General features: G+C 44.8%; 1 protein-coding gene across 12 annotated transcripts in view; it reads left to right on the forward strand.

Moving 5' to 3' along the window:
* Nucleotides 1–26864, forward strand: part of CADPS (calcium dependent secretion activator) — a 211435-nt gene that overhangs the window by 88684 nt on the left and 95887 nt on the right. For all 12 annotated transcript variants that reach the window (XM_065075553.1, XM_065075561.1, XM_065075555.1 and 9 more), the window contains exons 7-11: nucleotides 9160–9271; nucleotides 12365–12504; nucleotides 14561–14627; nucleotides 22857–22965; nucleotides 24179–24391. In XM_065075553.1, the coding sequence (XP_064931625.1) occupies nucleotides 9160–9271; nucleotides 12365–12504; nucleotides 14561–14627; nucleotides 22857–22965; nucleotides 24179–24391 (641 nt within the window). The remainder of the gene's footprint in view (nucleotides 1–9159; nucleotides 9272–12364; nucleotides 12505–14560; nucleotides 14628–22856; nucleotides 22966–24178; nucleotides 24392–26864) is intronic.

The raw sequence follows: 26864 nt of genomic DNA on the forward strand, positions 1-26864 counted from the left end.
TGCCTCACAGCATGTTCTGTACGTCACACGAGGGAAAAGCGGGGGATGAGACATGAAGAGTGCCCAGTTGTTGGTTTATATATTAAGTGCTGCGTACAAGTAGTGCACATTATTATTTAACAGAGGTACTGCTATTGCTGGTTGCAGAGCAGTGTAGGGAGATAGAAAGCATGATGTAAAGAATTGGTACTGTGCCTACTCCTGCCTGGATAGAGCTCTGGAAGAGGGAATGGTTTAATGGGAAATCCAACCTTGACAGTGATTTCTCAACATTTGAATTGTCCTTTCTGTGAAATGAAGGTTGAAAGGCCTGTCCAGGTTTCCCAGTGAAGAGCAACACTATGTGAAAGCACTTAAAGGGAGCTATGGGCTGTTGTCACTGCATGGGCAAAGAGGACAAGGCATGTTCATGGAGAGAGGAGCTTGCAAATGTGGCTGGAGAGCAGAGGGACATGGCAGCATTTTTCTTAACCCCTTCCAGAGCAACTCCAAGGTGTTGCAGATTGAAAAGTCCATGAAAGGCAGGACACAGCACACAGGAGTGTATTGCCCAGCTCACTGTTTCTTCACACCTTTGCCACACCTTGTAGGCAAATAAAGCCAAGAGCATCTGCAGCAGCTCCCCCTCCATGCCTTAGAGGAGGTGAGAAGGGGGATCCCAGCAGCTGCACAGCTAGTGTAGCTGCAGGATCCATCAGCAGGTGGGGAGAGGGCTCATCAGCTCCTGATGATTGCTGAAGGAAGGATGAAGTCCTGCAAGCCAGGGTTGCTGAGCCCTGCATCATCATAAGGACAGAGACACAAAATACATATCTAGGGACAGATGTCCCATGGAAACAAAAGATGTGATGTCAGGGTATTTGCTCTGGCTCTTCTTGGTGGCTGTGTGTTCCTGGGCCAGTGGCTACCTCAGTCCTTACTTTGGTTTCCTCTCCATGAAACTAGGGGAATGCTTCTGTTTCACAGCAGAGAAAATGCTCGTGACTGATATGGCTGGGTGGTCATCATCTGCTAGAAGTGCCCACTCATCTCCACTGATTCAGGGGATGCCAGGGTGACTTGTAGCCATCAGAAGTTATGCAAAACAAACCCAATCCCAAGTGTCTGGCTTCCTGTCCTGGATCCTGGCTTAGAAGAATATAGGACAGCAAAAATGTAAGTAGTCACAACAGCAGGAGATGGTCTCACACCTCTTCAGCTGATTTTGAAAGAGTACCTTGTGCCATTTTCTGCTGTTTACATTTTAGAAATATTTCGCTGTTCTCCTCTACTGAATTTTATAAAGGAGGGTCTAGACTATGTTGGCACAAAACCAGTAACCTGTATTTTCAGGCAGGGGATTTCTGTCTCCATTTCCATGGTCTCTGCTGGTGAGACACCAAGTTTCTGTAAAGCTGTCAGTGCATGGCCTTAGTAAGTTTAAATCATAACCAGACCTCGACTAGCTATAGTCCTTTGTAGTTGTGTTCTCTTGCAGGGTGAGAATATTTGATAGAAGCAATTAACCACGTCTGAATTAAATAATCAATCTGTGAAATGAGGAGCTCTGTGGCTGGTTCAGTGGGGCATCTTTGGCCAAAGGAAACTTCAATTAGTGTGTGTGTGGCATGGCAGTCACCTGGCACAAGAGATCGTAACTGCAGATAGTAAATGCACATAGACCCATTCCATGAATGAAACTCTAACGTGCTGTATCCAAAGCAGGTCTACTGCTGAAGCACATACAGTAGGCAGCCCTTCTAAAAGCAATTATTCTTTCAACTCAGACCACCCAGTAAAAGGTTGCTGGGTTTACATTCCCATTTCCTCCTGCTGAGCTTTTCTCCTCTAATTGTAGTATCATAGTATTGAGAGCACAGGGCATTTGAAAAGCAGTTGTAATTTATATCACGCTAAGTAATCGTGCTACTTATTTTCCCTGTTAATACCTTGGAAACTGTGGTGAATAGCGTTGCTGTAAATTCTCATCCAAGGCAGCCACAGGATTTCTGCAGTGAAGCACAGGCTGGGGTGCAGCAGGCTGGGAGGAGTGTGTGGTCCTGGGCACAGGAGGTGAGGCTGGGCTGGGTACAGGTGTGGCAGAGGGACATGTCTGGGGCAGGAATGCCATCTCGTGGCCATAAATAGCTATTATGTGACTAAATCCACCGCCCATCCCTTCTTACAACTTCCCCTTAACACTTTCCCGGTGTGTATCAGCTATGCTCAGGGAACAGAAATCAAGCTCTGCATATTCTTTATAGCAAAGATCATCCTTTTTTTTGGTTCCTAAAGCTGTGCTGTCGGCCTCAGCAGCTCCTCTTGGCTGCAGTGACCTGGCAGCTGAGTGACACAGTGCTGGCACAGGAACGGGGTCTGCAGGGGCTGCTAGTGAACCACCAGCAGATCAAGAGCAGACCTTCACAGGCTTTGCTTTGCTGCAATCTCTGTCAGCTTTACTCTGTTTCTTCTGCACCTTGCGCACTCAGACGCAGATGTGACACTCTCCTAGACATATTTCTCCCTCAGCCGGCAGTCATAGTGTTGCCGTAGCCAGTTTGAGGATGTGGGAGTTGCGACAGCGCCTTTTATCAGCTGTCTGGTACTACTGGCTGCATGATGTTAAGCAAGATGGTGTCTACATGCGTGACACCTACATCGTGTCTCAGAGCCTTAGGAGCAAAAGATGGGCAGTCTATAAAATGCTGGAGATTAGAAGAAATCCTTAGCTGCTGCCAGGAGGAGCCCAGTTCTTCGGGACGTGCTGTCTCTGCTCACCTTTTAGATAACACCATAGTGCTTTCTGCAGTGATGTTTTGGGGTAAATGAGCACCCATTTCATAAGCAAAATAATTGCTGATTATGCTTTTTTTGGGGCAGAAGGAGTATTTTATGCTCAGCAGGAATTAGGATGTCATGGGGAACTATGGATTCACTCAGAGAGCCCCTGGGTTATCCCATCAGAACAGATGTCAGTGCTCTGCACAGAGACGTGGCCTCACTCTGTGTTATGGCTCCAGGGGAAGGCAGGTACAGCCACCACTGCCAGCCCGTGGTGCAGGGATGCTGACTTGTTACCTGCACAGCAGTTACATCGATGGAAGCAGGTTTTACTGTTGTTATAAAGTCTAGGAGGAATCAAATCTGTTTGTTCTGTCACTCCCACTCCAACTCGGCTTCTTCCGAGGGGATGGGACTGAAAGGCTGTTCTGTCAGCAGAAAGGAATGAGAGGGGAAAAAAGTGAACAAAAATAGGCCATATTGTCAATCCATGTCTGATGACTTTGGTTATCCTGTTCTGAAGGTGAGTAAACATATCAGACTTTAACAGTGGGAGGAACCCCAGAGGAGGCTCAGCAGTTCTCAGGAATCAAGCCCTGTCCTGGATACAAACCCTTCTCAATCTGTTTATACAGGCAGAGCGGAAAGGTACTTTTCTTAGCACCTGAATTGTATTTCCTACCCCAAGACATTTTCACAGGAGCAGAAACACAGAAAGTTCTCTGCATCTATATTTATTCTTTGAGGTTTTCATTTCAGATCTTTTTCATATACCTGCAGCAGCCACCTTCAGCACCCCTCTTTAGCAGTGGAAAGACAGGGTCAATTTTTGGGCAGGCTTCATTTCATCTACTTCCTGCCTCTAAGTTGGGATGAAGCAAATTAAGGCCTAACTCCACTGACTATTAGATCTCTCCTTATTACAATAGCAGAAGCCCACGGCAGGTGACATGGGTGCATGTACATGGTAGCAGAGTCCCCTAAATCTATGTTTTTCCACAGCTGTGATGCACTCGCTGGATGCTGCAGAGCAGGCAGCACACACTTTCTTCTCTTTGGTGTCTTTATTCAGCACCTTATTTTGCTTCTTACTAAATGATTTTCTATCTTTCAATAATGACATCTCTTGAGATGGTGTCTGCGCCTGGTTTATATTTCTTAGAAGAACTCAGCTGACCGCAGTGGAGGTTTGTGGTCCTACTGCAGTAAGTCACAAACCAGTTTGTAACTGTCCCCAACTCAGCATCCCCAAACTGGCTGTGGTTTATAACATTCTTCCACTGAAACAAGAGTTGTATGGGGAGCTGCACCCTGTGGGTCTCCAGCTGTGTGACCCAGCCTGTGGGTTGTTTTAGAGAGCCTAAAGAAAACCCTGAATTCTTCTATTGCCTTTGGGTTTTTCAAATCCCAAAGACACAAACCAAAAAACCTGTTATCCATTGCCATTACCCACGAGAGCTGCAAAAAATACCTGCTTTCCTGAAGGCTTTGGGATGCCCTACTTTTTTTATTATTGCTTTGTGACCCAGCTGGTGCTGGTGTGAGCAACTGCCTCTACCACATGTCATGGACATGTCCCTGCTGCCGCATCCCCTGCCAATTCAGTGCCTCACCAGTACTGCTCCCAAAGCAGAGCAAGCTGTCTGCCCTCCCAGCACCCACTTGAGAAGGGCTCAGCACACGAGCAGAGCTGTCTCATTTACATTGTTCCTGGAAGTTCACAAATACCCATTTCTGAAAATGAAATGAGCATTTTCATCCTGGTGTAATTAATGCCGTCCCTGCATCAGGTTTTGTTGTTGAGCTGAGTAAGTCTGTGTGTGCTCCATTATAATGAACTCCAGCCTCAGAGTATGGGCAAGGGGAGTTCAGAAAAATCACTGATAACCATAATCTTGGTCGTTGACCTCTATTTCATGTTTTGAATGTCTGGTATATGTAAAGCATTAGAGAATATAACAAAAAGCTTTCCCACAGGCTTCTTCATGTTAAATTGTTAAACATGTTTGAAAACTGTTTACTTTCCTCCTTTCTTGTATCTCTAGAAATATATAAAAAAGAAACACACCTTAGCATGACATTAGATATAAAGATGTATTACTCCGTCAGCTGCACGAAGGTAGGTTAGCTCAGTGCCCAGTAGGCTTCTTTAACATTGTTTTTTCCAGTGCTCGACCTTTGGGCACACATGATTTACAGCCCAAGATCTGAGGCTGCTTCCTGGAAAGGTCTCTTCTGGGAGAAGACTTTATCATCCCTGTGTCTGCATTTTGGTAGCACTCAGAGACTGCATCCAAAGATCAGGATGTAAAGCACTTCACATCTATCGATTTCTGCAGTGACTTTATGTCAGGAAGGGGTAAGGTCTTGGTGTAGCAGCCAGGTGAGGAGCCCAGGTGGTTTTGCTTGTTTTGGAAGGGCTGAGTAGTATCAGCCTGAAGGTTTGCCAGAAGGTCACCAATGTGTTGCTTGAAACAGCTGACAGCAGCTTGGTCTGAGCAGCCTGACACCTGCATCAGCCAAGACATCACTTTCTGTCTGTGTGCCAGTCAGGACAGTGCTTGTGAGAGCTCCCAAACACTCCTGAAATCGGACAGATGAGCCCATCCCCCAAGTGCCCCATGTCAGGAGGTAGTGAGGGACAAGGATGACTTTCTTCCCTTCTTGTCCACTCCTGCCTTCTGTATATGTGTCATTTTATGTTTCATTCAGAAAAAAATCTCTGTGGTTTAGACTGTTTAGTTAGTAACTGTGATGGTACCTCTAGGAGAATCCATAGAAACAAAGTCTACAGTGATGATGTACTTATTTTGCTTGTAAAAGATAAAATAAGGGCCAGTATTTGTCAAGTTAGCACCTGGGACATGTCTCATCCTCTGGCTTTTTGCAGCCAGAAGAGTTTAGCTACTGATCCTAAGTTTGATGCCTAAGTAGAAACCCTGGAGCTGCAAATAGATCCTAGTGATACCACTGGAACAGCACAGATGCTATAAATAGGGTGATAATTCTAGCAAAGATCCTATGCACAGCAGTATTTCTCGGTCAGCTCCAGGCTTTGGCATACACTGGGCAATAAGAAAGGCCGGGCTGAGGGTTTCAGGTGGGATTGAGATTGTTAATATGGTCTTAACTGAGAAAGGACCATCAGGATTTTTCTGCTTGTGTACTTCATTTCATTTCATATATATACACACATACATATATGTGTGTGTATATATATGTGTGTGTGTATATATATCTCCTTTTGGACAGGATGACATTGTTTGTCCTTGTTTGCAGATGCATTATTGCTTTGAAGTGTCAGCATGAGCTGTGTGATCTGGGGACAAGATAGCGTGGCTACTTCTGGAGAAGTTTTGTCTAGAATGGGTCCCAAGGCATTTCCCAACAAATAAACTCCTGCAGTGATAACCTGCATAATGATTAAATGTGGAAATGAAACCCTTACTTTGTTAGTCCCTCAAAAGATCCTAATACCTAACTACTGTCCAGAGCTAATTTTCTGAACAATAATTTAATACACAGCACAGATAAACTGAGTACTTAGATTGAATACAAATGATGTTTCAGTGACATGAATTATAGCCTTATGCTGAGCATCACTATGGCAACTAATGACATCACCGCAGGCTTCAACCTGCACAAAACCCAACTTCTGAGGGTCTCTATTTGTTGGCGTGGATCTTTTCAGGGCTTTTGGGGTATGAATATGTAAGCACCACGGTGTTGTCAAGGGTTTACTATGTATGTTTACTGTCATTTGAAACATTTATTCTCTTTGTGGTTAATGTTCTCATGAAGGAAACCTAATGAAAATTACTGTTTGTATTTGGTTAGTAACATTTGTTGATAACATATGGTCTGGGAATGCTTCAGCAAATAAGAGCTTTTTAATAGTAAACAGAGATATGAGTTCTATAAAGCAGATGCTGTCAAAATACACAGTGTAAGGTTGGATATTTTCTTACTTTCTCCTCTTACTCAAAGCAAGATTATCTTCCTCCTTTCCCTCTGGTGACAGTGCGGTTTTTTTAAGAGATAAAGTATAACCTGTGACCTGAAGCTGCAATTAGAAAATAAGGTTGTTTCTTAGTTCGTATGTTTAAAACATTTGTTAAGTAGCTGATGGATCACACGTGAAAAAGATGCAATATTGGGGATTTGACTGGCCCTGTGGTGCTGTAGATAGTTTGTGCCAAAACCCAGTTCCCTGGCACTCGTGGCAGTTTGATGCATCATCGTAAAAGACGAAACGTGTGGAACAGTGACATCAGATGAGAAAACTTCAGAGCAAAGCTGATGAAGAAACTGAGTTTGTTCATCAGCTCTGTGCTGAATATGCTCATCTGCTAAGCTCAGCTGGACAAGATTTGCTCAGTGGAGAGCAAAGTATGAACCCATACCCCTTGTGCACAGGAAGGAGTAAATTATTTTTTGTGACGGCTTTCCAAATGCAAAACCTGCTGGTTGGTATTTATGTTTGAAGAATATCTAGTTGCTGGATCACATGTCATCTGAGCCTTTTCCCAGTCATTTCAAGGAAACTGCCTTTCTTCAGCAGAGGATCTACCTTGAGGATGGTGTAAAATGAGATGTCATTAATAGTGTGAGAGTGAATAGAAGTGATGAGTGAAATATGGTATAATCTCAAATCTGACTTACAGTATTTTAAGTTGCAGTCTCTGTTCCTTCACATCACTTGGAGGTGTTTCTTCTAGTTCACAAAAAGCACCTTTTCTGTGATTATTCTTCAAACTTGCTTGTACACTTTGCATGAGGTTGGAAGTGCGATGAATTTTCAGTGTCTCTAGGAACAACATAGAAATCTAGCTCACAATGAATTATTAAAAAAAAGAAAAAAAAAAAAGAGAGAGAAAGAGAAAAGGAAAGAAAAAGAAAAAAAGCAGTTCTTACCTGCTAGTTTCACATTGGGCCTCTGCATGGTCAGATGCTCGGGAGCATCCTCCTTGCATCGGTGCGCTCTCCCCCAGCCCTTTTCTGCTCTCCGGCTGAGCTGTTCTCTGTTTTAGGTGTGCTTTGCTTAGCTCTGTCTTGAAATTTCTGTCTGGCTTTATTTTGATAAGTTTCAAACTTTCAAAGCTCTAAAATCAAAGCTTGAAACACAGCTGTGAAGTCTCAAACATAAAAGCATCACAATTTATTACCCCTTAGTGTAGAATGACTCTTTTTTTCTTCTCTGTTACTTCCAAAATTGTTGGAGCATGTTCCTGTATCTCAAAAGCCTTAGTACAGGTAAGTAACTTGATGTGCTGGTGAGAGTGGCACCACTTATGGAGGCTCTTCATTAACCTATTTGAAAAGTCATGGCCCTTAAGACATTGAACAGACTTGGTGTTTCAGAGGTTTCTTTTCCCTGCGATCTCTAAATGAAAGCTGCCTGCTGTGTAAGGTTGGGCTATCTGTCAGAGAACCCCACAAGGATGTCCAGGTCAAGAGAGGAAACCTCCAAGCATATCGCCAGACCTCCCTCTGACAGGCTGCAGGGCTGCTGTGGTTCCCACACTCTTGTGGGGAAGGTCAGCTGTGGGGTGCGCTCTCATTGTAAGACTTAAAATGGCCAGTTTGGCCATAGGTGTCGTCAGACTGTGGCATGGAATGAGTTCATGTTCTCTGCACACTTGGACAGTTCGTGGTGGCAGGAGCTTGGACATGTCCTCTAGAAACACACATGGTCTAGAGGGGCTTTCACATACTGTGGGTCATTCAGACTCCATAACGCTCCTTCCCAAGCCATGAGACCAGCCAATGAATGACTCAAAGAATACAAATAGTAAACTGTCATCTTAGTTCATTGCGTAGTTGAAGAGGTGGCCACTGCCATCCCATCCCCAAGGAGCTGGTGTCCTGCTCTGCAGTCCCAGCAAACTGGGATTACTCCAGAGGTAATAGCTTGAACTTAAACCTGGGCTGGGACTCAAAAGAGGATTCAGGTTAAATTGGCGTTTCTTCAGAAAAAGCATACCTCACTATCAACCTGGAAAGGAGAGGTTAATTAGCCAAGAGAAGAGCAGAGGCATGAGCAATTGTGGATGTCTTATGTGTAGGTGCCCTCAATCCTCAACTTCTGTTGTGACTATACAGGCTGTCACCGCAGAAGATATATTTTTCTTTCTAAATAAAAAGTTCTCTTAAATTTCATTTCATGGTACTCCCAAATGATCTCATTTTTTTTTTTTCCACCCAAAGAACCATCATGTGTTTTCCAAACATCTGTCCCACATTTCCTAAAGAAGATAATGAATGCCCTTGTCATTCAGACAGCCCAACCACTTTGACTTGTGCCAGATGGTACATTTTCAGTTAACCGTTGCATGCCCAAGCACCGGTGCTGGTGACCTGGTGATCAAGCTGAACATCTGTCTGTCCTTATTTCCACAGCTGGGGCACCCAAGGAGACTTCACGACAACACATGCGCTTCCTGCAGTGAAGGTGAAGCTGTTCACAGAGAGCACAGGAGTGCTGGCTCTGGAGGACAAAGAGCTCGGGAGGGTAAGGAGATTTTGAGGTTAATAATGTTTCCTTCTGGCCCCTCTTTTCTAGAGAAATCTCTCCTATACGGAAATATCTTTGGAGCACAACATGCTGTGCTTTTTTGCCAGGCTTCAGGAGAGGGGGGGAAAAAAAAGCAAGCTCTCCACTTCTGGAAAGGAGTGCATCTCGCATGCTGTCTTTGTTGTGAGTTTTTAATGGCACCATTTCAGCTGGCTGTGCCTGTACTGAGCAAAGGCAGAAGATCTTCTATGTGATATTGGCAGTCCGGAAAGCCTTAGAAGTTGCTTACGGAAATGGACATTCCTGAGGCAGAAAAAGGGATTATGCTGAAGCAAAAAGAGGGGATTTAAGCTTGGCAAGAGAGTGCTAAGCTGCTCTCGTATCTGCTGAGCAGCCGGTGCATGGTTTGAGCATTTGAAAGCACTGGCTGCAGTACTCGCTGCAAAGGGATTGAAATCCTGGCATCCACTGGGGACTGTGGCTGAACTGGTGGCTTCAGTGGGGCTGGACTAAGGAGTGAAACATGGGGTTCATGACCCCATCAATGGTACTAATAGCAAAGAGTTCAGATTCTGAGGGTATTGGCCACAAAGCCAACCTTTCCACCCCATCTCTAACCCTCCCCTGTGGTGCCTAAACCAGTGCCCCGGGTCTGGTGACCCTCCATCACTGCAGCCCACAGCTCCAGGATGTCTGTGGACAGCACTTTGCTGTGGCTTTGGGACGCTTCACTTTTTCTGCAGCTGTATAATTTGTGTTGGCCCCAGGCATAAGCAGCAACAAACTCCCTGCCATGCCTTCTCCAGCTCTTCGGGGCTATGAGGTCACATGGTGAAGACCTCATGAAAATCAGTTTAGGGTAAAAGAGGCTGCACCTTATACAGGTGCTTGTCACCTCCCTTGTTACAGCTCAGCATGGCCTGAGCCATCTCCAGGAGCAGTTTGGGCTCTGTCTGCCCAGCTCTGCAGCACACCTTGTTCTCCACCCTGTCTATGGACAAGAAAAGCACTGATCCTGTGGCAAGCCCAAGCACAATGATTCCAATTATGAACTAACTTGTTGGGATGTTTCTTGTGAACTCAATGGCTGCTTGTGCCTTGACACAGGGGAGTCTGTGTCCATACAATGGAGTTTTTCCTAATTAAAATTGTTTTCTGTTCATCCTGTTCATAAAAGTACCAAACATTCTTTCAGGTCCTAGTGAGCTGTTGATTTAGTTTATTTATTTATGGTGGAGAGCCATGCATGAGATTTTGTCTCGTATGCTTTATGTTCATTTTAATCACTTTTTTTTCACATTCATGTAACATCCTTTGTTCTTGCACGTGAGAGAGAATAAAGCAACACTACCCCTTCTCTTAGCCTTCTCTTCGGAGAGAGTCACAGTCTCTTCGGACTTTCCTCCTTCACACCTTGATCCTTCCTTTCTCCCTGTCCTCCTCCTTTTTTGAGAAAGGGGATGATCTCACTAGGCTGCAGTACTCTGGCAGAAGACATGCAGTTGCTTTACTGCACAGCATCATAATATGTTTAGGATTATTTTCAAAACCTTCTTCTTCAAACAGCCCGACACTACTGCCTTTGTCCGCTGCAGCGTGCTGAGCAGAGCTTTTCACCCAGCCAGACGCGATGCCATTCAGGGCTTTTTCCTCTGAGTGGTTACACTCGGTGTAGACCTGCTTGCTTTGTAACTCTTATTTTCCACTGGCAGCCATGAGCGGTGCTGACTTTGCTGGTCTCGGGGAGCAATGAGCTGTGCATGTTGTTCTGAGAAAGACATCAGGCCCCAAAGCAACCTCTCTTGCCCTGAAATGCTGATGAGCCAGCCTCGCCAATGTGCTTTAATTCCCGGTCCAGCGGGAAACTGTCCCTTAGCTCTCAGCTTCTGCGGGCCAAGGGACATGGGCCAGCAGCGGCGAGCGCGGGAAGCCAGGCGGTGATTTCCCCTGGCCCATGGCCACCAGCGCCTTCAGTCGGATGAACTTCAAAAGGATGCTTGGTGTGGCCGGAGTGGCCAAGAGATGACGCGTGTCTGCTCGGCCTGCATCAGGAGTTTTTTCTTTAATGAAATAATGAAACCAGGGGTGTGTTAAGCCCCTGGTGTAGCTGTTGGAGTGGCCACAAACCTGCTTGCGTGGAGAGAGAAAGGAAACAAGTTTTATACACAGAAACACTTATGCTCAGCTGCCCTTTCAGAAGAGGCTTTGTGCTCTGCCAGGCATGTACAATGCCCACTTTCTATTGCGAGTGTTAAATTGGCAACTGGCCGGCACGTCTTTTTCACCACTTGCATTGCACGGAGAGCTGAAAAATGCTCCCAAGCCCTGAACTGCTGGACAGGCAGCTGAAGGCATGGGAATACATCCTGACCCTATTGAAGCTGATGGCAAGGCTCCCGCGGATTTCAGCCATGCCAAGACCTCATCTACTGAGAGAAAGGTGGGGAAGAGCCATGAATTGCAACAACACTGAGCAAAGTTTATGTGCCTTTTGATGAAAAAGAGTTAGAAATCAAAGTAGAGAGCATCCCAAACACCCTGAGTGGCAGCTACTTCGCTGAGAGATATGGTTTAGTGCATGACCTGCCTGTCCTTGGAGGCTGCTCGGAGTTTGAGTCCATCAGGTTTCCAACAAATACGCCCCATGGAGGACTCACTTCTCATCCTCAAGATTTGCTTAAATGTGTTGTATTTTTCCAAGAGTGATGCAGCAGACTGGTGTTGCTCAATTGTTGCTGGTTTGCTAATCACAGCAGTTCATCACTGTGTCTAGACTGATTTACCTGGAGAGTTGCATGTTCATTTACCATGGTCTTTCCTTAAATGATGGAAACTGATAATGCAGTTCTGTCCTGCACAAACACATGAACAATGACACTGTAGGTAGAGGAGCCAAAGAATATATGAACCAATCTCAAAATAATAAGATGTACTTTAGAAAAGCAATAAAATGCCATCCTCACTGATGTAAATAGAAATCTCCAGACTGACTTTTAGGGGAAAAGTAGCTCAACTGATATCCTTTTGTTCCCCATTAAAACCCATTTTGTGAATAATTTTGCCTTTTAACTTTGTTTTTGATGCTTGCAGGTTGTTCTCCACCCTACTCCAAATAGCCCAAAGCAATCAGAGTGGCACAAAATGACTGTTTCCAAAAACTGCCCGGATCAAGACCTGAAGATCAAGCTTGCTGTGCGGATGGATAAGCCTCAAAACATGAAGCACTCTGGGTAAATGCTTGTTTTGATCTCAATTAAATTTGTTTTGAATGTACCTTGGAAAATTTCACTTTTTTAAGATTCTGGAAAAGAAACTGAAGTTCACTGGAGGTCAAAAGAAAGATAAATGTAAAAATGGCATTAGTTCAGTCATTTATAATGTGCTTCCCATGTTCTTAGCATAGTCTTTTTAATCCATACCAGCCAAACAGTTTAAATTTTAAACAGTATTCCTCAGGAAATTGTTATGTTTAGGGTTTTTTATTTTTATAAGGAAATAATTGGTGAACTGCCTGAGTCTCTTGCTGAGGCTGGTATAACTTCCTAAGCTTTTCTGTGTTTCTCTGTATTGACTTCTCAGAACCAAAAGCACGATGCACCTTCCACTTGAAATAAACTCCAGTGTGATTGTCATTATTTATACAGAGATACACAGTACAATTAAATAGCAGTTGCCTGGAGCAGGCAGATATCTGGAGTAGGACTAATGATCTAGAAGGTTAAAAGACAAACTTCTCCCCTCCTGACTCTAGTGTCAGAGGATCTGGGGCCAGAGGGATCCCTGATTGCCACCCCTGGCTCTCACCTTCATGCCCTGCAATTACAGATTAGATCACCCTTGGGAAGATCTAGCTAATGCCATTGGCAAGGCTTTCCTCTCTTTGCTCTTCAGAGCTGAGGATGTGATAAAAAATATAAATTATCCAGAAAAGTCATTGTTTAGATTAACTCTTTCTCCAGTATCTTCTTGGTGCTATAAAAGTGACTTTGTTTCATTTTTGTTTTCGTAGTGTTTTGTTAGATTCAATCCATTATTAGATGGTTTTGATCACTCAGCTTTCTTTTAATCCCTTTTCCTCCTCCTCCTGTCTTCTCTGCTAATGAGATCAGAGCCGACAGCCACATGTGACATTTAATTTTTCCACAATGATCACAGGCACCAAAACCAATAAAGCGCACTTCACCTGTCATAATAGTTTCCCTGACTGCAGCTGATAGCAATCCTGGCTTTTCTCAGGCTTTCTTCAACTAACATTTGATTTACAAGACACTGTTTTAAACTATGTGGTTTATAATGCTGGCTTGCTCTCAGAACTGAGATTGTCTTTCTGTTGATGTTAGCAGCACTAGCAAAAAGGACAATTATTTCCCTGTTCTTGAATGAGCCAAGGACTCAGTGCCCACATCAACATGACTTGAAGTTTTATGGCTTAAACATTCACCAAGAGTGTGTTGGATCTCTTCTGGCAAAAGGAACTGCTAGCATAACCAAAAAGAAATTGTTTTTCCATGTACTGAGCCAGAACTACAGTAGTATAATGATATATAAAACATATTAATGCTGAATAATGTCCTTGTGTTTATTATTAGTCTAGTGCTGCCACTATTTTTGCCAGTGTTTGTATTACAGTGTCGTAGCGGCTACTTCATCACAGAGATTAAATGCTAATTTTGACATTAATTTTAAAAACTAATTTTTCCTTTGTAGAAAACAGTGAACTCAATCCTCTTTACCAATTATTCAGTTTGCTTGCATATCTGTAGCCAAGGGATTTCTAGGAATTCTTCTTAAGCAGAGACCTGGTTTAATCAGTCTGGTTGGTGCTGGGATCCCAGGCACTGGTCTTGATGTAGTAAGTGTCCCTCTGTTTGACAGCTCCCCTCAGCCAAATGGTTTTCTGATGAAGACTTAAAGCAACACTTGAGGTTTCTGTCGCTTAATTTTTCCATGGCAAATGTATTCTTCACCAATCTGGCCATGCCGTAGCTATTCACTGGCATTAAAGGGCTTCTAAATTCTGAGCAGGTTGTGAAAGACAAAGAGGAAGAGAGAATTAATACTGTGCAACATTAAGACCCTGGGAGGTTTTTGTGTCACTTTCTTTAGAGGTTATTTGTTCAGGCTAAGAAATAAACATATTCATGAATGCTGCTGAGCTTAAGAGTCTTGTAATTACCCCTGCTTGTGCATTAACTTCAGTTTCTAGGTGTAAAGAAAACATACTTAAAAGCAAGAGAAAAATATATAGTCACTTGTGTGTTGGATTAACCTGTTCCTTTCTCCTAGGTATTTATGGGCCATTGGTAAAAATGTTTGGAAGAGATGGAAGAAACGATTCTTTGTCCTGGTCCAGGTAACAGATTTAACCAGAAGTGATCTTACATCACAACATGAAACATTTAGATATTTCCTCAGGCCATTTTCAGTGCTGTGTAATTGGTGCCGAGCTGTGGTTCTGTGTAGGGTGGCTGTTAAGTTACAGAGTTTTTTTCTAAATGTGTACATCTTCTCAAGGATATCCCAGCTGCAGACCTCTAGCCATGAGTTTCCTGATGCACATGAATGCTTGGTGAAATGGAGAACCAATTTTAGTGGGAAATTAAGGAGATGAGGAAACTTAGTCTTGAATGGAGGTACTTGCGTGCAAATGCTTCCTTTTGAGCCTCCAGGTAAAATCTGAAGTCCATTGAAATCTACAGAAGTTTCGTCACTGGCTACATCAGAGTATATCGTCCTTGACTTTAATCTTGCCTTCATGTTCGTTACTACCTCTCATTGTCTACAGCTCTCATCAATCATTTTGCAATGTCTTCCTTTCTTTTTCCCTCTGTTCTTATTTTTCACTTTCTGCCCTCCCAGTTTCAGTAAACCTGTATATTTGACCATGGTTAAGAATTTCAAGGAAACAGGCAGAAGATGTCTTCTGTGACCTAAAAGGATCTGGTCAGTACTTGGTGTGTTAGATCTTCCCTCACCTTCCCAAGGGCAGCTGAAACCACTACATTGGCCACAGAAGTGTGGGGCCCCAGTTTGAGCAGCTTCGTCTTCACACCAACGTGATAAAGCCACAGAGTTCTCTTGGGTGCATCTCCCCCTCCCTCCTCTTTGGGTTCCCCATGGTATGTTGTCTCCAAGTATGAGAAATCATATCTTGATGCAGGGTCCCGTTGTGAAAGAAACAGAGATGCTCTGACAGAATAACACAGGATCCAACCGTGATCTTGTGCCAGCACAGATCCAAAGTGATCAAGTCAGAGGGTGATCTGCTACAGAGGGGCTGGGATTTCACCCAGGTTTAAGAACTGAGATGGTGTAAACCAGGTGTACCAGGCTCCACATGTTGAATGGAGCACGCTTGTGTGCTGGCTTTTCTGTGCCAGTACAGGGGGAGGTCCACGTGGTCTGTCTTCCACCTGACACAACCAGCTTCTCTGGTCCTAAATCACCTGGTGTAAACTGGTTAGTTTATTTTGAGTTAATTATTACTCCAAGTTCAACTGTCCCAGTAGGAAGCTTAATTGCATTCTCCATTTGTCCATCATTGCTGGTTTCCATAGTGTTAAACTAAGTGGTAGATAAGAAAATCCGTCCTGCGGAGGCAAAGGGGCTATATGATCTGTGTGACCCCTGTAAGTAGGATCCCATTTGGAGAGACCAGTTGAATACTTACTTAAATAACCAAGTATGATCATCAGCAACAGTTTAAGTGCTTGTTTTGAATTCCAGGTGGGGTCAAAATGGCCACAGACAAGGGGGAGTTATTGTAGTGTAGCCACAGGAGATACCTCTATCTGCCCAAGTAGTATACTGAGATTTAGGTAAAAGTGAGGGGTTTAGGATTTGTGTAATCAATTCCTAGAGGCATCTGCTTTGCAAATGCACCCTCTGTGCAGGGGCTGACTGGGTTCCTGGGGCAGGGTGCTTGGGACCTCTCAAGGGAACCCCGTGTCTTGCAGACACTGCAGGAGGTAAATCCCAAACTGCTGTCTGGGTAAGAAGCAGCAGAGGCCATAATGAAAGAAAGGCCTTTTGGGAGCATTGCACAGTGACCTTGTTTGTGGGCAGGGACTGAGGGATTGATTTTCTCTGTATGTTTTCTTTCTTATGTTCTGAAGTGAAGTTAGAAGCGCTGCGGCAGTCTGTGATCCCCTGTAGAGCAGCTGGTACTGCTTTTTGCTGAGAGCTGGTTCATTCTTATTAGACCAAGTTCTCAGTCCTCTTTTCCCTGTGAACAGGGATTCTCCAAAGCAAATTCTCCTAAAATAGCTTCTTCCATAAATAAATCTATTGAAATTCTTGTGTGTGAAGGTTTGCAGGTTTGGGCATGGATTCCTGTGGCTCCCTCAAGGAGCCGTTATTCTGGTCTTTTGATGTGGTTGCAGTCACTTTCTAGTTTTCAGTTGCTATATATTCTTCAGCTTGCTGTGGAATCAGAGCTCAGAGTTATTCCATGTTTTCTCATGTTACTAGGTCTGTATTCGTCAGTTGGCATATAAGAGCAGAATTTGGCCAGAAAAGCAATTCATTTGAATAAGATGAGCAGACTTTTGCCCCCAGAGAGTCTCTGTAGCCCACCTCAGAAATTCCAGCTGCCACTGCAGCTTCTCTGTTATGTTACCGTTTGCTCAACATTTGGTGCAATGTAAAGTGTTCTGCTGTACATCAAATATAAACAAGAAACACTCTCTATGCAGTCCCTCAGATGTAGTTTGAGCATATTGAACATGTCAGCAGGCAATAAAGATGGAATAAAAATACTTTGCTGTCCGTATGTTTGTCATTTGCTTTTCATGCAATGCAAAGGATGGATGCTGATATGAACAGGGATTGGCAGCAAAGGTGTTGATGTCCAGGATGCTCTGAACTCTGCTAAACTGCAGACAGAGCATAACCCTGGCAGGAAAGTGAGCTGGCTCAGTTACAGAAAGAATGGACAAGGAGCAGCCCCTGCTTTAGGAGCTTGCTTGTCCACACCAGGCTCCTGCTTGCACCAGTGCCAAGAGATGGGGTCCAAAGCATAAAGTCCATTTGGGATATAGTTGTCTGGTCAGTCCGTGACCAGGCTGTTAAGTTCAGATGAATAACTAAATGTTTTCTTTCTAATCCCTTGTCTCTGTCCCTTACCTGTAGCATCTTCTATTGTATCTCTGTCTCCTCTCCCTTCCCTTGCAGAGTGACCTCCTCCTCCTCCCGGTCCTGTGCCCTCTCCTGCCCCTCTTTCCCCATTTCAGCTGGACACAGCATCAGTTCCTCCAGTGCCATTGGGTGGTACCGCTCTGCCTTCTGGTACCAGCGGTTAACAAATTCATGGTAATAAATACTCAAACTCTTCATAACCACCTAAACAAGGCACAAAGGTGCCAAACTGTACGGGCGGCACTAAGGAGGTGTTGATGGCAGTTTGTGTCTTTTGTGTCAGTGATGCCTCGCTGGTATGAACAGAGGCTTTGTGCGCATATGTAGAAAAGGGAGCTCTGCAGGGAGCGTTTCCAGTGCTACTTGGCTTGTGTAAGCCCTGGAGAGAAGGGGAAAGGAGCAATAACTGCCTTGTAATTTGGGTGGAATAATCCCTCGCACCTTCTGTGTCTGTGTAGCTGTGAGGGTTGTGCAGGAGAGGAGATGATTTGTTTGGGTGTAGTGGGTGAGAGCGGTTCCTTTGTGCTGTTCCTAAAACTCATTTCTCCAGCACAAGCACTGCTGGGTGGACGTAATTCAACCCCTCATGGAAGGCTTTCCAGCGTGGCACGCCTGGCAGATCTGGTGTGTATGCTCCACCACCGTGCACCCGAGCATTGAGAGGGGATAGTTTTGTCTTTCGAGTGAATTGCAGTCCTCTCTGCATGCTGCCCACCCTTCTCATAGACACCCTTCGAGATGAGCAGCAGAAGAGCAGAATACTGATTAGATGTAAATTACATGGCAGAGACTCGTTACTTGCCTAATTTTAAATCCTGAGATATGCAGTGTGAAAGTGATGGCAGAATATGGCCCTGAGCTTGGATGGAAATGGTCTGCAGCATCACAAGTGAGGAAAATGCTTCGTAAAGGCAACAGTAATGCCAATGGCAGTAATAAGAAAAAGCAACGGAGCAATTTAGGGCAAAGTTCCCCATGACTGATTAGGAAAAAAAATGTACATCCAACACAGATGTTATAAATGTTTCCCAAGTTGCTATTTCTGCTGCCTGAGCACAGCATACAAATTTCAGCCAGTTTGCCAATTTAGACCCTTGATCATGCGATAGCTGAGATTTTTGATAGCTGGTAGAGCTTGTATTAATGCTTTGCAAGGTGTAATGTGCTGTACTGGCAACAACATAATTGTTGGTTCTGGTGCATTTGCTGGCTTTGTGATAGGAAATTTCTTATAATGATTCTTAGGGGCAAGTGAATTAATTCCATTGAGATTTCAGACTGAATCTGTTATTCTCTTGTCATAACCCCTTTTCTGTGCTCTGGCAGCATATGGGAAGTAACACTCCATGGTACCTGGATGACATGTTTGCTGAGTAGCTTGAAGCAGTTTTCAGCTGATTGTGTCTGATGATGTTTGCAGAATGTTGTTGGAACCAGATCAGCTCTCTGCAGATTAAAAGCAGTTGCAGTGTCTACGCCTGGATCTATTGTTCTAGTGACAGACTCCCTGAACTCATTATAATTTAGACTAACAGTGACAGTTCCTGCTTTTAGCAAAACTCAGCTGACTCGGGATAATATGAAATGAAGTAAGTGTTCAGCAACTCTGAGTAACCAACAGAATTTGAAAATAATTCAGCCAAATTACAGTGTACTACACCAGTAGTCCTAGACTGTGGTCCTCAAGTCAAGGTAAATGACCCATAGCTAGTCCTCATAATCATATTTTCAGTTAGACCCTTGCTGAGAACTGAGCATAGGTGGTGATTCTTGAGAAACCTTGAGTGCTGATGATAAATACAAGATGTTTGGGAACTGTTGGTTAAATAGATGCCGCAGCTTGTTACACCTTCTCTGGTAGATCCTGCACGTCCCATCTGTACTCACATGGGATGAATCCCATCACACATACCTGCCCGAGGGGAACACACGTGCCTTTTCCACTTGAAGGAAGAAGGTAGGACAACTGCTGTGTGCAATTGTTTGGGGCTGAGACATGAAAACTGTTGTTTTCACATTTGTTTCTTTAAGCCAGATCATCTCCTCTGCTCATTTGTGTCAGGAAAGGGCTCGGGAGGCAACATACAGCTGCAACCAGAGGACAAGAGTCTCCCATCAAAGCAGAAAGCTGTATTACAGCTGGCAGTATCTTCGCACAGTTTCTCTCCCTTGGGACAAAATGCATGCTGTTAATCTAGGAAAGGTCCATTTAAGAATTAAACCCAAGTGGGGCGGTGTTGTGTCAACAGTGAGGAAGGGGGAGGCGGATGACTGAGCTCAGAGTGTGAGGGATGACAATTAACAGGTTTGAGCAGGATCCTGGGGAAAGCGGTGCTCGCTGGAGCAGGAGTCTCTGGCGGAAAAACAAGGACAAAGTCAGGACTGGTTAATACATATCTACTGTATTTATTAATCAGTCGGATTATATAGCTGGTGACAGAATATGGTTGAGTGCCAAGAAAGTCGGATCTCATTTAGCAGCCTGGGAATAGTGAACTTTGGCATTTGTCTCCCGCTGTCTGCTTCCCCTTTCCTGAATTTCTTTGTCTTTTTCTTTTTTTTCCCCCACTTTCTTTTCCTTATGTTCTTTTGTCTCAAATTATTTCTCAAAGCATTTTCCCCTTTTTGTAATGAACCAGCCAAGACAGCCCTGGATTATTTCCCTTCCTTTAGTTTTACTCAGTTCAACTTCCATAGGTGCTCCTTTCCTGGCCTTCGTTGTGTCTCTGGATGAAATCCCAGCTGCTTTGAGAGTTTGCTCCTCCCTGGGCAGAGATATCTCCTCTATCTTCCTTCAGTTTCCTCTCTATATCTGTGTTTTTTCCAATTACTCAAACCATTCATCTTGCCCATCCCATCTGCTTGCTCGCTCTCATTCAGCTATGGTTCAGCATGAACCCAGCAGGCTGTAAGATTAATTTCTGCTATTAACCGTTTCACTTGTCTGGCCACTTCTAAGCTTCTACAGAAAGCAAGCTCTGTAAAGAACAGTATTTTAGAGGACTGATGAAAGGCAAGCCACAATCTCCACTTGACCCTACAGTGCTGTTCAGCAGCAAAGCACAATCATGACATATCAAGCTTTCTGGAATCTTGTTTTGTCAAGTTTTGCTTTGCCACCACTTGTAAATGGAAGGAGCCACATTGCACTGGTAGCCAGGGCATCAGCTTCTTTCTGACCCCAAGCAGCAAATGCTTTAGGCAGCAGGACAGGACAGACAGACTGGTATGTCAGTCCTTGAGGTCAGTAGCTCAAGTTGTTCAGGTGCGGGCACTCTGTGTGACGTTTGGCACGTTCTCCAGAGGCCATCGGTCACTGCTCTCCCCAGCCTGGTCCTGCCAGCAGCTCTTGGGCCATCCTGTGCTTGGGCCTCACACTTGAGCTGTGTGAGCAGAGAAGAAACAGGACGTGAACCCAGATGAGGCCTGGCTCATCTCACGGTGCACACCCACCTGTAGGTTTCTCTTAGAGGTCTCTTCTAATAATGATGTAGGGCAGCTTATTCCAAGAAAATCCTGTGAATACCAATAGGAGAGACCAGATTACTTTGCCTTTGTCTCCGGATGGCTCCACCGGAGCCTTCTGTCTACATCTATCTGTTATAACACTTAACATGAGAAGTATAAGCTCTAAAATGCCTCTGTGTGCTTCCATACATTATTGTTGTCTTGGTATAGTTGGCTTATTGATAGGGATAAAGAATATTTCCTGGGTCCAAAGATGAGAGGAATTATTTGTACATGAAGAAGAGCCTGAAATTCAGACCTCATGTTCAGGGTCAGAGTAGAAATGGAACTACTGAATGAATTTTACCTGTTGCTATAGAGCATACAGGAGAAGAAAAAAACATTAGTTGTATTGATGTTTTCAACCAATGTCAGTGTAGATTAGCACTGACTCATTTCAATAACTAAATTTATTATGCGGTCCCTGAAGTTCAGACCATCTAACACAGAGAAATCAAATCCTCACCGCTCAGATGAAATCTCCAGGATCTTACCATACATAAGGTGCATTCAAGAGTTTCTCCAGGAGATGGCAGCAATATACTGCAAGTATAACTGAATGAAGGTTGCGGGAGTCGTCTGAATATTGTGCTGTGGGGCACTAGATTATTTTTAGATTTCTTCGTGTTAATCTTTTAAGTTTTTGTGTTGCCGGTACGATGGTATGCATTCAAAGTTCATAGCATAGAATATACACTGGTGTGCTCCTGCTATTGGTCTGTTACTTGTCAATCTTTCATCAGTGCTGGTAGTTTTAAGGAGGATGCAAGATGCTTAAAGCATCACTTTTAGTCTTACTCCCACAAATGTGTTAATGATAGGGTTTATTCTTAGGTGACTTTTGGAGCTGTTCCTGGAGGAAGGCACAGTGCAGGCAGGGCTGTGAGAGCAGGCTGGCAGCTCGCAGAAGCCCGTAGAGGGCAGCAATAAACCGAGCACCGGCTGGGAGACGCTACAGCAATAGATAGGTCCCCTCACTTAAATTAATGACATTTTATTAGCCATAGGTGTCACCAAAATAGGTGCTGCTTGTGTATCTGCAGCTGAGCAATTTGCCTGGAGTTTGTAGGCAAAATCCCCCAGCCCAGCCTCTCACCCGTCTTTCAGGATCTCTCCCGACTTCCAAAAAATGACGAGCACAATCTATTGCCACCCACCAGAGTTTTAAAGTTTCCTCCCGAGGTCAAGAAAATGTCCAGACAAATAAAATTACGTCAGGCGTCCAGGATGTGACACAACCTTAACAAAGTCATTTGAAATCATTTGACAGTAAATTTCCCCGTGAGTTCCTCGCCTGGGGCACGGAGAATCCTCTCTTCTCCTTCCCTCCCTGGATGAGCCTCTCACTGACCATCCAGATCGCAGCACGCCGAGTACGCGCGGGGTCTTGATGCGGCCTGATGTCCTCCTAAAGGCGATTTGGGAGCCTGGCAGAGCCCCCGCAGCTGAGTCGGCTTCCGTCAAGAACTTGACATTGAATGTATCGTGTCATGCAGATGGTACCTCAGAGGAGTGAGAGCTGCCATTTACAGCACTGATGACAACAACTGCCGAGATCAGTGGGATCTTAAGATTGCTTTAATATGACTGGCACCTAGCAATTTAGCTCACATTGTTTGTGACAGGGTGTCACTCTTGCACTTGTCTGGGGATGAATGATAGAGGGTTTTTAAAGCATGGAGCTTTCTCCTTTGGAGGAAATTGAACCGCTGTATCTACTGATGTGGAGAATTAGATGCCTGCCGCAGCAGGGTGTGTTAAGAGAGAGCTTTTCAAAAGCCTGATAGAAGTTTAGTCTGTATTATGTGGGCAATGACCATCAAAATTACCCCACCGCTCCCTGGTCCCTGTAAAGATGCCGTCAGTGTGTGGCATTTGTAAGCACTTTGAATTGCCTTGTGATCACCTGGTGCCATCTTGGCTTTGTGATTTTCTTCAGGTTAGTCAATATACGTTTGCTATGTGCAGCTACCGGGAGAAAAAAGCTGAACCTCAAGAGCTGCTGCAGCTCGACGGATACACTGTGGACTACACTGACCCGCAGCCAGGTATGGGGACCCGCAGCTCCTCATGCTCGTCACCCTGCATATGGCTCCCAAACAGGAGTCCTCTCCCTCTATCCCTGCTTGCATCTGAACTGTGATCAGCATTATTATAAATATGTTTGTATTTATACTGTTTGATAGCAATGTATGACTTTACTGTAAATCGACCTAAGGAGCTGAGCTAGGAGTTGTGCCAGAGGAGGGCAAGACTTGTCTTCTTTGGGGACCCTAAGTGAATTCATAGAATGGTTTGGGTTGGAAGGAACTTTAAACATCACCTAGTCCAACCTCCCTGCCATGGGCATGGACACCTTCCCCTAGACCAGGTTGCTCAAAACCCTGTCCAGCCTGACCTTGAACAATACCAGAATGGGGCATCCACAGCTTCTCTGGGCAGCCTGTTCTGGCACCTCACCACTCTTATGGGGAAGAATTTCTTCCTTATAACTAATCTAAATGTACGTTCTTTCAGTTTAAAGCCATTACCCTTTGTCCTATCACTACATGCCCTTGCAAAAAGTCCCTCTCCAGCTTTCTTGGAGGCCCTGTTTAGGTCCTGGAAAGCTGCTATGAGGTCTCCCCAGGGCCTTCTATGCTCCAGGACATCTGTTGAGTGGTGAGACCCTTCTTCAAGTGGAGGAGCACTGCATTTCTTTTATTTCAGTGGGACAACATGCTGAGCGTGGTGATCCTCAGCATGGCCTGGATGATAGCATCCCCAGAGGAGATGAAGAAAGGCACAGTAGGTTGGTTGTCAAGACCTGGATTCCAGGTTCTCATGTTAGGGAGATGAGAAGATAGGTGCTGAATCAGGGCAAAGACGGTAATAAGCACATCACCCTTGCACCTTTTATGCAGCATGAGCACTGATGTCTAATGGGAAACCTCCCACTGCATCCCCTCAAAACCCATTTTTAATGGGGCTCCAGCGGTGCAACTCACACAGGACCCACATAGATGGGGCAGTAGGTGAGAGATGCTGTTAATCCGAGTATGTTGGGGTGTGTTTTAGCAATCACAGCGCTACCTGGGGACCTGGCGGGCTGTCTCTCAGGTGAGTTTGGCACAGGGGAGGGGACAGACCTGACCCAGGAGCCAGGGGCAGCATGGGCCTGGCTGGGGACACTGCGGGCAGAGGTGGGGTGGGAAGCCTGGGGAGGTCCCCTGGCTGGTCTGAAAGTCCATGAAAGTCAGTTGTTGCTTGCTCTCCTGCCAGGTTTGGAGGGCGGCAGAGCATTCTTCAACGCTGTGAAGGAAGGAGACACGGTGATTTTTGCCAGTGACGATGAGCAGGACCGTATCCTGTGGGTGCAGGCCATGTACCGAGCCACCGGCCAGTCTCACAAGCCTGTGCCGCCTACCCAAGTGCAAAAGCTAAATGCTAAAGGAGGAAATGTACCCCAGCTAGACGCCCCGATCTCTCAATTTTGTAAGTAAATAAGCTATCCTAGAGAGCAGAAGTCTTTGATGGAAAGATTTTCTGCACTGATGTAAATCAGTATTTGCACACATGTTTCTGAATCCAAAATGTTTTTTTTTTCATTATCATTAAGCTGCTTTTTACATCAGTGGATCCAGACCCAGTTAACCCGTATGTTTAGCACAACCAAACCCAAGAAACTAAATTCCTTGGGGAACTTGTCAATGAGTATTTTAAAGTGCAATACTTGATGGAGGAGAGACTGGGATCTGACAGCCTGAGACCCAGCTTGCTTTCTGTAGACACGACTTTTACCCCCACACAATAAACTGCACACCCAGATCAGAGCGATTCATTAGAGCCATTAGCTGTCTATCAAATGTGTCACGTGCTCAGAACTACAGGTGCAAATCTTGCAAGTATGAAATGCACACACAAAAAGAGGTCTCCTGTTGAATATTCAACTGTAGGAAAACATATGGTATTTTTAACAGGTTGCTTTGCAGGCCAGTTAGATGTGAATTTAAAGCAATCATCTTTTAAGTCGTAGCTATGCTGCATGTCCTGTGCAGTTGTACCCGGTTTGCTTAATTTGAAATTTAGAGCAATTTCTTTTGTCTTGCAAATGTAATTTGATTATAAACCAGACGAATGCCTCCTCATTCATTTTTCTTGAACACCTTGGTCGCACGTCTTCAGCCTCTTTGTTGTGTAACATACAGCAATTCTTGCTAGTTTTAGCAAAATTTGAGAATGAGTGTCATTAAATGTAAGTAAAATAAGGAAAAGTAAAAATCAGCAAATTCTCCAATTAAATCAGACTTTAAAACTTCAGAAAGTATCTCTAAAGCTGTTGCAATTTAGAGTATTTTGTTAAAAGGAACTCAGAAAACCTGTTCCTTGCTTATCAATATCATTTGGCCATCTTTTATATTGGTTTAACTTCTTCATGACAGTATTTATAGAAAATAACAAGAGGTACAGCTGTATGATCAGTGTTATAGCAGAAAAACCTCTGCTTGCTGCTCTTTTTTTTTGTACCCTCCCCATTCTTGCCTATTTTGGACTGCCCTCTGCCTTGCATTGCTGCTGTCAGTGCAGGTGTAGCATGATGCAGTGGGGTAAACCTCCAGTTTCACTTTAGTGACCCTCATCCTCCTCATGCCAGTCAGGTCACTGACTCTGGGGTTGTGTTACAGGTTGGGGTGGGGAATGAAGGACACCTCTCAGAAAGCCAAAATGGGAGGTAGAGAATGGGATTTTACCATTGGGAGGGTTACTGGCTGTGATTTGCCCCTAGACCTGGCTGAGTTGTGCTGACCTGAGAGCACACCCGGGGTTCCGATGTTCCTCTCCCCAGGTTCCTGGCTGTAGTGGACACAAGTCCTTCTACAACTGCTTTTTTACGTGCTAAAAGCCTTCAAAGTGTAGCCAGGGAAGTGGCAGAGGGATGCTGCCTGTGGCTCCCTCCCCTAAAAGTGATGCTGAATGATGCTCTTAGCAGTGTGGTTGGTGCAAAGAGGATGCACTCCTGCTCATCCCAGTGTGATCCCTGCGCATTAGGATGATGGCAGTGAGAAAACACCAAACTGAGGAATCACCTTTCCCTCCAGGCTTCTCCCATCCCTGCAGACATGAGGCTTGGAGAATTTTGCTGCTGAGTAAATTCCTGATGTGTACGGAGTTTTCATGTTGCCAGACTAATATGTGGGGTCAGGTGAAGGGTCCCTTTCTCATACACATTGTAATTGCCTGGCAGCAGCTCTAGTGAAGTCTGGCAGGAGTTTGGTGAGGGAAAGGGGATTCCCAGGGCAATGGACCTTTGGGTGCGTTGTTCCCATGCCGAGTGTTGTGTGCGTGGGGAGAGCTGAACCTGCGATGGAGAAAGGGCAGTTGGCTTGTCTTTGTCCTTGCTAGGGAGTAGCAAAGTTGGTGACTGAGCTGAGGAGTCCTCTCTGCATCTAACCACAGCCCAGTATGTCCACTGGAGACTTGTGCTGCTCGTGGTCCAGCAGACCTGCTATCAGCCTGGCTGTGCTCAGAGCTATAGCAATGCCACAGGTTTGACCTTGCTTTTTCCATCTCACCTGCCTGCCAGGAGACAAGGATCCCTTGTCCTTGCCTCTGGTGAAAACAGCTGAGATTTAACCCCCTGGTCCCAGCAGGGCATCCAAAGGGGTCAGGATCTGACCTTGGTTTCTCTCACTTGTTCTCATGCTCATACCAGCTGCAAATCTGAATGGTTGTGGAGTCTCTTTCTCTGGAGACATTCAAAACCCCCCAGACACCTTCCTGTGTAACCTCATCTGGGTGTTCCTGCTCCGGCAGGGGGTTTGGACTGGATGATCTTTCAAGGTCCCTTCCAGTCCCTAACATTCTGTGATTCTGTAACCTCTTTTATGTCACTGCCTTCTTTCCATCACGTCTTGGCCATAAGCTGCATGGCTTCAGGCTCCCCTTTTTGCTGCAAGCACTGGGAAAC

The sequence above is a fragment of the Columba livia genome, chromosome 10 (assembly GCF_036013475.1).
Source record: "Columba livia isolate bColLiv1 breed racing homer chromosome 10, bColLiv1.pat.W.v2, whole genome shotgun sequence".
Taxonomy (NCBI): domain Eukaryota; kingdom Metazoa; phylum Chordata; class Aves; order Columbiformes; family Columbidae; genus Columba; species Columba livia.